Source organism: Apus apus, chromosome 13 (genome assembly GCF_020740795.1).
Source record: "Apus apus isolate bApuApu2 chromosome 13, bApuApu2.pri.cur, whole genome shotgun sequence".
In the NCBI taxonomy this organism is placed as follows: Eukaryota; Metazoa; Chordata; class Aves; order Apodiformes; family Apodidae; genus Apus; species Apus apus.
In genome coordinates this window covers 1902520-1914942 of record NC_067294.1, presented here as the reverse complement: position 1 = coordinate 1914942, position 12423 = coordinate 1902520, and the positions used below count along the sequence as shown (strand labels likewise).

General features: G+C 47.7%; 1 protein-coding gene across 3 annotated transcripts in view; it reads right to left on the bottom strand.

Moving 5' to 3' along the window:
* Nucleotides 1-1587: 1587 nt before the first annotated feature.
* FNIP1 (folliculin interacting protein 1) overlaps nucleotides 1588-12423 on the bottom strand; it is a 67058-nt gene continuing 56222 nt past the window's right edge. For all 3 annotated transcript variants that reach the window (XM_051631209.1, XM_051631211.1, XM_051631210.1), the window contains 6 exons: nucleotides 10988-11157; nucleotides 8606-10031; nucleotides 8074-8242; nucleotides 6172-6369; nucleotides 5696-5811; nucleotides 1588-4786 (listed from right to left, as the gene is read on the bottom strand). In XM_051631209.1, the coding sequence (XP_051487169.1) occupies nucleotides 4708-4786; nucleotides 5696-5811; nucleotides 6172-6369; nucleotides 8074-8242; nucleotides 8606-10031; nucleotides 10988-11157 (2158 nt within the window). In that variant the 3' untranslated portion in view covers nucleotides 1588-4707. The remainder of the gene's footprint in view (nucleotides 4787-5695; nucleotides 5812-6171; nucleotides 6370-8073; nucleotides 8243-8605; nucleotides 10032-10987; nucleotides 11158-12423) is intronic.

Here is a 12423-nt window from a genome sequence, read left to right as displayed (position 1 = left end):
TTGAAAAGGAAATAAATTCTGGGCACTAACACCAGTGTTTTCTGGATGCTGCAGTGACTGCAGCGCTGAATGTGCTGCTAGCAGGGCGGCTGCCAAACACCCGCACACGTGACACCGGCTCCCCTCGCACATCCCCGTCAGGAGGACACCTCATGACCATCAACTCTGGTCACACACATTTCTCTGTCCTCTGCTGGGAGCATTCAGCAGCTGAGCCCCAGCCCGAGAGGCACGGCCGGAGCCCTCACAGACCCTGTAAGGCAGCGAAACACGAGCGTCTATCACCGCTGTCCCACCACCAGCATCTCCTGGCCCAGCGCCCGCCTGCCCCGCTCCTCCAGCGCTGCTGTGGGATCGCAGGCTCTGCCTTCTGCATCCGCCATGGCACGGGAACACCAGGCCAAGCAACAAACTCCTGTGTCACAGTTGTTCAAAGGCAGAGGGTTCTTCCTTTCACATCGCCCTGCCCTGCCCGCACAGAGCCAATCTGAGCCGTTGCCCCTTCCCTGCTCCGAGGGAAGGCTCATAGGGGTGGTACAGGACCAGTTAAAACACTCCTGAGGCTGCTGTGGCAGCCTTCATCCCTCCTAGAGATTAATAATAATAGTAAAAAAAAGAGATTAAAAAAAAAAAGTTAAAAAAAAGTGGGGTAACAGGCCTGTCTTTATGAGACAGGACTTGGCAGGTGCAAGTGGGAATCCTAGAAAGCTGCACCCATCCCCTGGTGCTGCACAGGGACACACGGAGCCTCCTGCCCAGCACCTGGTCCCTGCTGACCTCTGCCTGTGTCCTGGCTCCTCCCTGCCCCAGTCCCTGCACCTGGGGGGGCATGTACCAGGAGAGAAAAGAAGGGAAAGCTTACCAAAAATACAGGAAGCAGCTCCTTCAGGCGAAGGTCTCCATCTTTTGCTATTTATTCCTTCAGGAATACAGGACCTGTATTATTCTGAATGCTCAAAAATCCAACACATATACACTCTGCTACACCTTCCCAAGCTCTTTTTTCCTGCTGTATGATTGATACTTCACTTTTCTGGGCAGCACTCTATCATAATTTGAACTTACATTTCATAAAACCTTACACAGACTTCTTGATAACCCTGACTCCTGTGCAGCAGCCCAGACAGACAGGAAAGGATTGTACCTGGGCAGATGGGCACAACTCCAGCAACTTGTAGGCAAGGAATCACAAGCACTAGCCGAGTGTGACAAACTGCTTTGCAGGTCCACATGGGGATGGATGTAGGGAGCAGCACAAGGACCACAACTTTATGCACACACTTGTTCTCCTCAGGCAAAGCCAACCATCAGTATGAACAGTCAGGACCAGCTTTCTGTCTTACTCTCAACTTCTTGGGGGCCACTCACATTCACAGCTGCTGTCCAAACACAAATTCTTATTTGCAATTATGAATTCCTTAAGAGACTTCCAAGGAAACGGCTGCAGCACTGTGAGTCCTTGGAAGCTTGCCCCAAGAGGGATGTTTGACAGGAGACAGATGTCAAGCTTGAGGTGCTTGTGGCTGATACACTCACCCACACTCTCCTACTGCAAGCATAAAAAATTAACACAAAATGTACCAGAAGTAAATTGACATACTGTATTTATTGCACAAATTTCCCCTAAAATTGGGAATGGTTATTATAATACAAGTGCACATCTTGGGAAATATATACAAAAACAGAAGAGATAACAAGTATGTACATTTTACCCAGCATTTTACAAGTACCACCATCTAAATAATTTAGAGAAAGCAAAAAAATTGTCATAAAACATCTAGAACAACTAATAGGGAAAACATACGCAAGGTGTAAAATCCTGGTTTTAAATATTTTTTGTTCTTAGCAGCCCAGAGTTTGCCAATTGCAAGAAAACCAAATTTGCTAATTCATGTGCCTAGTACACTTAGTTTTCAGCCAGAAAATTAAGACATGTTACTGGAGTTTGGGAAGAGTGGAAAGAAGGAACCAAACGTTAGTTTTTCTATTCATGTAAAACAAATTGCGATTTTCTGTTAAAAAGTCGATGCTGTTCTCCTGCAAAAGATCCCTTTTATTTAACAAGCAGACATACGTACCACATTGTCCAGGTACCCGACAGGTCAACTGACAGAATAACTTCCCATCTCAGGAGGGTTCTGGTTGTGTTTTGACCACAATACTGCTCAGAGGGTGTCACCGCCCTGGGAGCCACCGCTGCCCCGGGGCGCTGCGGGGACGGGCGGCCCAGCAGGGAGCTGCATCTGGGGCTGCTTCACCTGGGACTGACTGAACCTGCTTCCAGAGGGGCTCACGGGCTGTGCTCAGCAGAGCAGCAGGGAAGGATGCCACCAGCCAATCACCTTCTTCTCAAGTTAACAAACACTCCAGGCTGTGCAAGGGGCTCTCTCAGGTCAAATCCATCTCCGAGCAATACCCACGATTCACCTGATAGTGGCTACATGGAGGAGGACACAGTGTTTCTTGTGAGGATGCACGATTAGCACAGCCCAGGGAGGTGCCAGGAGCACAGTGTGTGCTCCCTGGCTATTCAGGCCCATCCTGGGGGTAAACCCAGGGCAGGAGCATGTCCTTGGGGCTCCTCAGCCAGCACGAGCATCACCAGGTCACAACTGCACATCCACATATCATGTTCAGAATTGTAACTATTGGCTACACAACCAATCATAGTAAAGAGTTAAACATATTCTGAGCTCAATCCTCTATTTCATTAAAACTATGTTTACACAACTGGGCCCCTACATTTTGTGCTCGTTCCAAAAGCCAGATGTAATATAATTGTGTGGTGAAGAAAGGACATTTGGAGAACAGGGGAGAAACATCCTTAGATCACATATTAAACAAGTTTCTTCCCCGCAGCAGTCAGCGTTAGATTTTATATACAAAAGAGTTTCAAACGACACTGCCAATATTACTGTTTGGTTTACTTACTAATGTAGACTCAGTCCTGTGAGGAAAGGGCTGTGGGGTTGCTGTGGAGATCTTCCCTGGAACTGAGTCTTAAGTTACTCATTTTAAATATCACTGAAAAAACATTCTGGGTGAAACCCTGGCCCTGGTAGAGGAAGGGAGGAGAGTTTTGTCACTGACAACAGTGGGGCAGGGATCTCTCCTATTGTTTTTATCAAATGGTTAAAATAGATTGGTATTTAAAATAACTCTGCAAACAACAATAGCAGGCGTGCTACGCTATTGAAAAGATTATTACAGAACAACATATTTATAGAACTGTTTGTGGAGCTCAGCAACCAAGTGAACATGTATCTCCTGCTTCTGTGGATAACCCATGAATCTCAATATACTGCATGTAATCAATGAAAACAGAACCTAAAAATCAACATTAATTGGCTGCTAGGACAAATATGCAAAGAAAAGCCTCTGATGAAGTGTCCAGTTAAACTGAGGTAGTAGAGCCTTTGAAAACATCATCCACCTACCACTGTGTATTTACATGACTTACACCAGATTGGGTCCATCAGCTGTTCCTACAATTATTGTATATACAAAGACAAAGCAGTGATGGCTGAGTAGAGGAGAAATGCTGAGAATAAAATAAACAACATTTCCTGCTGGTAATCACACAAGTGAGTAGAAAAGGGATCAGAGTCACTTACATCACATGTACTTGTCAAAAAATAATTCTGGTATTACTCTACTATGGTGTCATCAATGTTCATTTTTTGTAGAATGCTTTTAAAAAATGTATCAATTAGTTACCTGAGCAATTAAGGGTAATAGTCTATTCATTTTTTTCCCCAATGCTTTGGTACAATTATTTCTAGTTCATTACCTCAATAGCTGACTGACTGACTGCTGTATAAAGAATATGATGTTGCAAGAACATTACAGACCATAGAAAAGTGAGAGGTAATAGTCCTGTCATCCTGGGGAAATTTCAGCCAATGTTCTTTTAAGGTTTTGATTACACTGTGAAAGAAGAGCATCACTTAGTAGAAAGCAACATTTAAACATTATAAACATTTAATACTGGTTACAGCATCTGCCCAAGAAAGGAGAATCTCCATCACTAGTTTGTCTGTTGGCCTCTTCCTCTCTCCTCCCCGTGCCCTGCTGCGCCCCCCCGCCCTTCCCGCGGCCCGGGAGAAAGATCATAAATAAATTCTGGAGCAGAGTATCATTAATAAGCTTTTTACAAAACAAACCAAACCCCCCAAACCCTTGTTCTTCCTCTGGGAAGTATGCAGAATTTGACCATGACATGAAAAAGTAGAAGTTGTTTACAAATCATCGCAGCTTGAGAATCCCAGACCTTGGCGAGGTCCTGATCCGAGGCCGCCGCCTGCAGCCAGCTGCTCCTTCCCTCTCCAGCTTGTCATTGGCAACAGCATCACCTCCTTCTCCAAGCAGTTCCTCCCCGCACTCCCCAGTGTAACTCACAGGTGGCCACTGTGGCAGAAGCTGATAAAAATCACAGATCTTCAGCTTTTCTTAAAATCTTCACTTTTCTCAGGCTTACTAGTTTTTTTTTTTTCTTCTTTTTTCCTTTCTTTATCCTCTTTTATAAACAGCCGAGTGGGAGAGGAAAAGTCTCCAACTGTTTGCATAACGTGCAGTCATATATGGAGGTGCTGCAGCTCCACGAGCAGTTTGTTTTAATTGCTTCAAAGAGAACAGAGCCAGAACAAGTTGTCTTCCACTTTGTTTCCAGAGGGGAAAAAAACCTCAACGTCTGTGGCCTCTGGCATTTTAAAGCAGGATCTGCGCAACGTAGGGAGAGTGAGTGCTTGCTACAGCTGCCAGCAAGGGGAGGTCGCTGGATTCGATCCTAAAAGGAAGCAGAAGAGTCACATTTAACCTACCCCAAAAGGCGGTGGGGCCGAAGGTGGCTGCTGGTGACCGCGCTGCCGGCTCCAGGCCCAGCACAGCTCCCAGGGCTGCCTCTTCTGCCAGTAAAACTGAAGCCAGCTGAGCGTCCCTCCCAGTGCTGCCAGCTGGGTGACACGCTGCAGCCACCAGATGGTTTCCAGCAGCCCTTCCACACGTGCTGCTCCTGCCTCAGCTCCTACCTGCCTCTGCGGGGTTTCTTCAGGGGCAACAAACCAGTGAGACTGCAGGTGGAGGGAGGGGAATCAGCAGATTCCTTCCTGCCCTCCAAGTAAAGAGAGCAGTGGTTGGGGGACAAAGCTGGGAGCAGAGGACTGGGCTGAACTACTTCTGCAGCTCCCTGAGGAGCCCTGGCACCATGCTGCAGCTGCTCCCCCAGCTCCACACGTGCTCCCTGTGCCTGCTGCTCACCCTGCACTCCTCTGCATGACACCAGACTCACAGCCTTCCTATAAACACCCCCTAAATAGCTTCTCTGCCTGTGCCCCACACCCACAGAGAGGTATAATGTGCCTTACATGACACAGAGGGTGTTTTCTGCCATGTAGGGAAAGCCAACCTGGAGGAATCAGGTGCCCCCACATTGTTCAGTGCTGACTGACCAACTAAGGAAGGAGTCTGACAAGCTCTGGACTGCTGACCTCATCTTCCTGCCCGGAGGGAAGAGAGGAAGGCTGGGGGATCCTGGGGATCAAGCTAAGGAGAAGCCCACGGCCATGGTGATTTATGCCACACTATGGATCCAGTCCCACTTAGGAATTAATTTCTTTGTGTTTAGAACAAGCCCAGGTGGAGGATCTGGCTGCTGGAAGCCCCAGGCAGCACCACTCAGAGGAGGTTGTGATCATACCCCAGCACCACGCCCAGCTCCTTGACATGAACTCTCATCTGGCCCTTGAGATACTCGGACAGCATCTTGCTTTTGAAATAGAGCTCCTGCAGCCGGTCCTCCAGGTGCATGACACACTGCAAAGCAAAGGAGTTGTGTCAGGGACAAGACAGCACCACACCCAAACCTCAGAGCAGAACAGCACAGACCCCACACATCTGTTGCCTTTTCTGTGGCCACGTCTAGGTGAATAATTAAGATATTCACTGGCAAGACTCTCACTTTTGAGCTGAAGCTTTGACTGCACATTAAATCAGAATTAATGAGACAGCTGTCCTGATCACAGAGCAGCATTTGAATGGACAGCTCGGACTGGGGATGCAGTGGCTACTGCAGTCGTGGCTGCAGATAAAGGCAGAACCTCGCAGCCTCACTAGCCCACAAAGTGCAAGGATGCTTTACAAAACATCACCCTCTCTGTTGTCATTCATACTTACAAAGTTTGGAGATAAATTATGCTTGTAAAGCTGAAGAGTGGAATGAAGCAGGTTGGAGACGAGGCTCGAGACTAACACTTCTTTTCCCAGCTTATTATCAATCATTCTTCTCTGGCTACTGGCCACTTGCACCGTCCACTTGTCCGTGTCTGCAATAATGCAGACAGCTTCTGCAATTGGTTCATCCAGAACAGGATGCTGGAAACAAAAAGAGAGTAGGGAACCCTGAGAATGACCAGTGACAAGGGTCTTTGCACAAAACATGGCTATCCTGGATAGCAGGGATAGCATCTCAGACACTGCTCTGTGTGAAACACAGTCAGAGGTGCTCAGAACTGCCTTCCATCTACTAAGGACAGAGCTCTGTGGTCAGCAAGGCAGACTCAGCAGGACAGGTGCTATTTCATATTTTCTTCCAGGCTGGAAAGTGTGTCACTGGCACTTAAATCTTGTGCTACTTGATATAAAAAGTTCTGATGTATATATATTTTAAACACCTAAAACTGAAAGTACGGAAAACTCAACGTGCTGTTCAACATGGCTGCATTCAAGAGGATTGTTTCGTTCCCAGTTGTCACTGGTTTCCCTTTGGTGGGAGGACCAGCAGAGGGAGTCAGAAACCAAGGCTGCGCCCAGCTCCTCCACTCCTTCCTTCCAAGTAGCATTTCACCTCTCTGAAGCCAGGGAGGTTTTAGAAAGGGAGTATCTGGAACCCCACTGTCCTTCCCCAATACATTTTGGGGGGGGGCTGGAGATCAAAGGAACCACCTGTTTCCATAAAGTCCCTCAGGGACTTCACACAGGGTGCAGTTACTCTTTCACTTGAAGAGAAGCATATAAAATCTTTCCTATCCCCTCACGCTGCTGCCTCTGTTGCCTGAAGTTAATGACACTTCACAGACGGCTTTAACATTTGGCCTAAAACACGAGGGCTTAAACCAGCTCCTAAAACAACCACGGGGGGAGCAAAACTCCCCCTGCAGGGCTGGGGACAATGACACAGGAACGGCCGCAGGAAGGGTCGCTGTGCCATCTCTGTAAGGTGTGATGAACATCATTAACTCGTGGTGGGGAAGAAGGGGACATTTTGGAGGCTCCCCGTGGATGCTCAGGGCAGCAGACTCTCCTGCTGCCAGCCTGGGCACGGGTCTGTCCCCATTCCCCTGGGGACACAGCAGCAGGTGGCAGCCTGGTTCCAGCCCTCTGCTGGTGACAATGAAAGGGGAGGAAACACCACACTTCCCAGGCATGCCACAGGGAAAAGCTTCTGTGGAGATGATTCCCAGCACACAGGAGAAAGGATGAAGCCCCTTAGAACAATTACGTTTCTGTTGGTTTTTCCTTTTTCACTGGAGGCAGCCACTTTGATCAGCATCCTAAACAAGGAATAATGGCCCCAAACCACGGAGCGTTCCTGCTGGCCTCACTGCAGAGAACACCTTCTGCCCCTCAAGCAGCAGCACCTTGGTTAGACACAGAAAGAGGAGGGAGCAAAGGGAGCTTCTGCACAACCACTGCAGCAAGACCCGGTGCCTGGGAAGAGATGAACGGCAACCTCATGGTTTGGTCTTGTCTAGTATCATGCAACCATCAGCAGCTGCCACGTCCACGGGAGATTATTTCTCTTCAGCTTAGCATGGAGACCCATCCTCTCCAGCGCACAAGCCTCTCAGCTGGCTTCAGCCAGAGTCTTTAAGTTTTTGTGCTCCAGATTTGCAGCCAAATAACCACGTTTTTGAGACACATTAATTGAGAGAGGAGAAAAAATTGGTGACCTGGGACTGGAGTAACCTGAAGAGAATTTTGACAGTAAATATTTCCACTTCCAGCATGTTTGTACATTCAAAAACATTTGCCATTCCCTACTGTGACAAATACATTTACCAAATATAGCTCAATTACCTGCACAGCATGAGACAAATCTGACACCAAACAGTGCCTCAGCTTTTCATCACTTCCTATTCCTTGCAAAACAAAGTCAGGGACGTAAGATGAACAGTAGCCACCTAGTAAGGATCTTCCAAAATTGGCAATGCTGGGCTGGACAGAGTTCACTTCCACTAATTTTGACCTGCAAGAGAGGCATATCAAAGAGATGTACAACAGAAAACAGCACGTTCAGCTTATATAGAGGTTGCATTCTCCCATTTGTCATCATCTTCTAACTTCCATTCAAGCACTTTTTTTTAAAAAGAGTTTAAGGTCAGCTTTTGCAGTCAGACCATTGTGGAAGAAAAGGACACGAGCCAAGATCTCAATTCACAATTAATATTTTTTTCCAGACCACTGATCTCTCTATATTCTTTTACAACCAGCAAGCTCAAGAGACACTTTTCCAACCACTGATGCCAAGTTAGGCTGCATTCCTCCAAACATGTGACATGAGAAGAGGCTGTGTCTTTTTTAGGCTCTATTACTGCTGAATAGTACTTACCCAGGGAAAGGAATCTCATATTCTTCTGCCCAGTCCTCTTGCTCTCCCCCATAATAGTTTCCGCTTGGTCTGCTTAGCTCATGACCTGTATCCTCACTTTCACTGTCACCCAGGGCACTGTCTGAACTCTCATTTCTTGGAATGTCCCAATCAATTCCCGGGGCGACCTTTTTCTCTACGTTTTCTCTGTCCCCATGGGGGACACGGATAGAGATTTTCTCTCTTTGGTCCTGCTCATTAAAGCAGTTTTTGTAGGTCTCTTGTCGAACAGAGTCCATAAATTTACAGAACTCGCTAGGCGGTTTGCTAGCCTTTGGACACAGCTTTTTAGAAAACTCTAAACTACTGTTGTGAGCAAGGAGGTCTGTAGCTGCTTGCCCTGGAATATCATCAATAGTCCGGGTTTCGATCGAACTCTCATCAGTAAAATACTCATCAAACAGACTCATGCTCTCAGCCCTGTACGGGTTTGGATTCCAGCTCGGATGCTCACTAGCAACTTGAGGAAAGGGTTCAGCTGTCCCAGAGTCTCTATTTTGGTCCTCAACAGTTTGTTTAGCTTCACAGATCTGATCAGCAGACACTCCTTCCTCCACTGCTGGCGGGCTGTGGTGCCTGGCAATTTGTTCCACTACTGCCTGACTTCTGAGCTCGATGTCTGAGTCAGGTGACATGGAGTCTCCGATGAGGAAAGTCACCTTTGTCTGAGCTTCAGCAGCACTGCAAGGAAAGGTGTCACAGAAGAGCTTATCTGGTGGCTTCTTCTCCACAGCAATCCCAGGTGACCTGGTGACACTGACTGCCTGGGTGCCTGGCTCCAGTGACTCCTCACTGCCCCACATGTTTGCTGTGGGCTCCAAACCAGGTTCTGCCGCTACACATTTTTCTGGCGATGCTGACCCTGTGCACACCACGGTCTCCAGTTTTGTGTCCAGGCAGGGTCTGGGTTGGTTAACATCAGCAGGATCTTCCTGGCAGTCATCAGGAACAATAGTTCTGTTCTCATCTGAGGAAGATTCCAGCTCCACCTTAGGAGTGTTCTGAGCATCTTCTCTCTCTTGCTGTGAAGCACCCTCTATGTTTTGTGCAAGGGAAACGGGGCATTTGCAGTATCTACAGCTGCAGCTGGAGGTTCTCATTTCCTCAGACTCGGTTGGGAGCAAGTTGCCCCTGTTCTTGTGCATTGTAACAAGCACATACTCAGATGCTTCTACTTCTCCTTTCTCCAGCGTGGTAGTTATAACAGTTCCAGGCATGACGATGGCTTCATCCTCCCCGTTTTCTAGAAGATGTGTCTCTTGGAGCTCAGAGCATCTGATGAAGTAAGTAAGGAAATAAAGCAACCTCTGCACCAGGTCGTGCCTTTTGCCAACCACAACTGTTTTTGCTAATCTCACTGGTGATCCTATAGCCCCATACAGGTCACCTAGAGCAGGAGAGAGAACAGACCATTATTTTGCATCTTTAAAATAAATAATTATTCTAACAGACAGTTGTGGCCAGGTTTCAAAGGCCAGGTCTACAACAGAAAAATACCACAGCAGAAGAGTGAGGAAGAATCCCAGAGATGCTGCTGGTATTGCTGTAAGGTGACACGCTGGTCAGGGGGACATCTGATCTCACATATTAGGGAGCATTCACACCACCTAACTTCAGTCCCCAGCTTTGGAGGCTTGTCTCCTGGGTTCCTTATATAGTCATGGGACAGAGGAGGCATCTGCTCTGAATTACTCTGGACAGTCTGGGAACTGGGCTGAACTCTCACCCACCAAGAGAAAGCTGCAAGGAGAAACAGACCAATGGCAAGGACGAGGGCAAAAAGGGACAGTGGTGGGTGCACAGCTGAAGGCAACCTGCTTCTCTTGCCTCCCCCTGAGGAGGCATCCGAATATGGGTTGGATAGGTTGTTCTGGCTGTACTCCAGAGCCACCTGGGAAGTGCCCGTGCCTGGGCTGTGTCACTCCTTTGCCTGCTGTATCAAGAGTATGTTCATTTCTTATCAAAAGGTGGATTTCCATGATTTGCTCTTCCCAGAAGCAGGTTACTGAGAGCAGCAGCATCCCAGAAAAGAAAAAAAAAATCATTTTCCTTGTAGAGGGAGGACCGGAATTCTCCATCATCACCATGGCAGGTGACCTCAGGAGACCTGGCACAGATGACTGAAGAGGGCTTTACTTTTTGGCTGCCATTTTACAACTGATATTGCCTGAAGAAATTACAGCACATATTATAAAAAAACAGTGATCACCTCTAAGCTTGCAATACACACTTTTGTCTAAATATATTAACTTGTGGGGGAAGTAACAGGCATGCATACACCCCACTGCAGGCACACCCTTTGAGGTAGAGCTGTTGGATGGGTCAGAGATGTTTGCCACATACCAAGCTGTGCCCAGAGGGGGTTGTAGGGGTGAGTTTTGGCCAGCATGTCCACGCTCTGGGAAGAATGCTTTTCCAGGAAGATTCTTATAGGTGGCTGCCCGTTCGGCATGACGGTGGGAACCCAGGCCAAGTGGTTAGTCAGGACTGCAGTCAGCAAAGCTGGTAAAAACCTGGAAGCAAAAGATTCAACATCTTTTTTTCTCCAGGTACACACTCAGAATGTTAAACTGACACTGTTCTACAGCCTGTATGGATCAAGGATTGCAGAGACAACCTGACAAAGTTGGCCAGAGATCAACCCTTCAGTCTCAGTTCTTCAAGGAGAGAAGAGGGGGCTGTACCTGCCCTCTCACCCCTGCAGAGCTCTTTCTTAGGGCACACATTTAACATAAAATGAAATATTTTAAACCTGTGGCATCTCAGTTCCTCTGTTTGGCAATAGTTATTAGGCTTCCTATTTTGCAAGCTGCATGTTGTAAAACATCTCAAACCAACCTACTTTGTTGGCTGCAAGAAAACAGCGATGCTGTGTGGCCTCTGCACTCCAAGAGGGACACCCCAAGCCTTTAAGATCTGTGACTATTCATGAGAAGGAGGGCTACTGCTGCCAGACCAGAGAAACAGCTGGGTGCCATGTTCTTTCACACAACTGTCATGCCATTTAAGCAACAAATGACTCCTCCTTTTCAAAGATAAAACCCCTCAAAGTTTCCAGGGAGGTTGTTGATGCCCCATCCCTGGAGGTTTTTAAGGCCGGGTTGGACGAGGTTTTGTGCAACCTGATCTAGTGGTTCCCTGCTCATGGCAGGGGGGTTGGAAATTGATGATCTTTAAGGTCCCTTCCAACCTTAATGATTCTATGATTCAGTAGCTCAGCCAGAAAGGCTGTGCCCATACTCTGGCAAAGCCGTTTTCACTAGCTAAGCAAGTTACGTGAAAAACCCTTCTGAAAGGTGTCAGCTATCTGATTTATTGTAATGACAGAGCACGGTTTCTGCTCCGTGGAGGGAAGACCTTGCTTCCCAGTCCCCTTCCCGGGCAGAAGGAGGGTGCAGAAGCACAGCCCAGGGCCCTGCCTCCCAGCAGATGGTGCTGGTGGCCCCCGCAGGGACACAGGCAAACGCCACCGAGCCTCCAAGTCGTGGCTTGTGAACAGTTCACCAGCCTGGCGAGCCCTACAGTTGAAATGTAGCCCCATTTGCTGCCTGGAGACAGCTATGGGAGGAAAAGAGATGTCAAATCGGCTTGAAAAGGATGTGGGACTTGTTTTTGCTCTTGCTCCCATCAGTATAAATCTTGCTGTGTTTCAAAATAAAGGCAGCGAACAAAGCCAAACAAATGAACATTTACACATAATCAAGATGTACAGGGCTCAGAATTGCAGGGATCAAAGGGGCTAATCCGAGGAATACACTTCCACTGAAGAAAGAAAACAC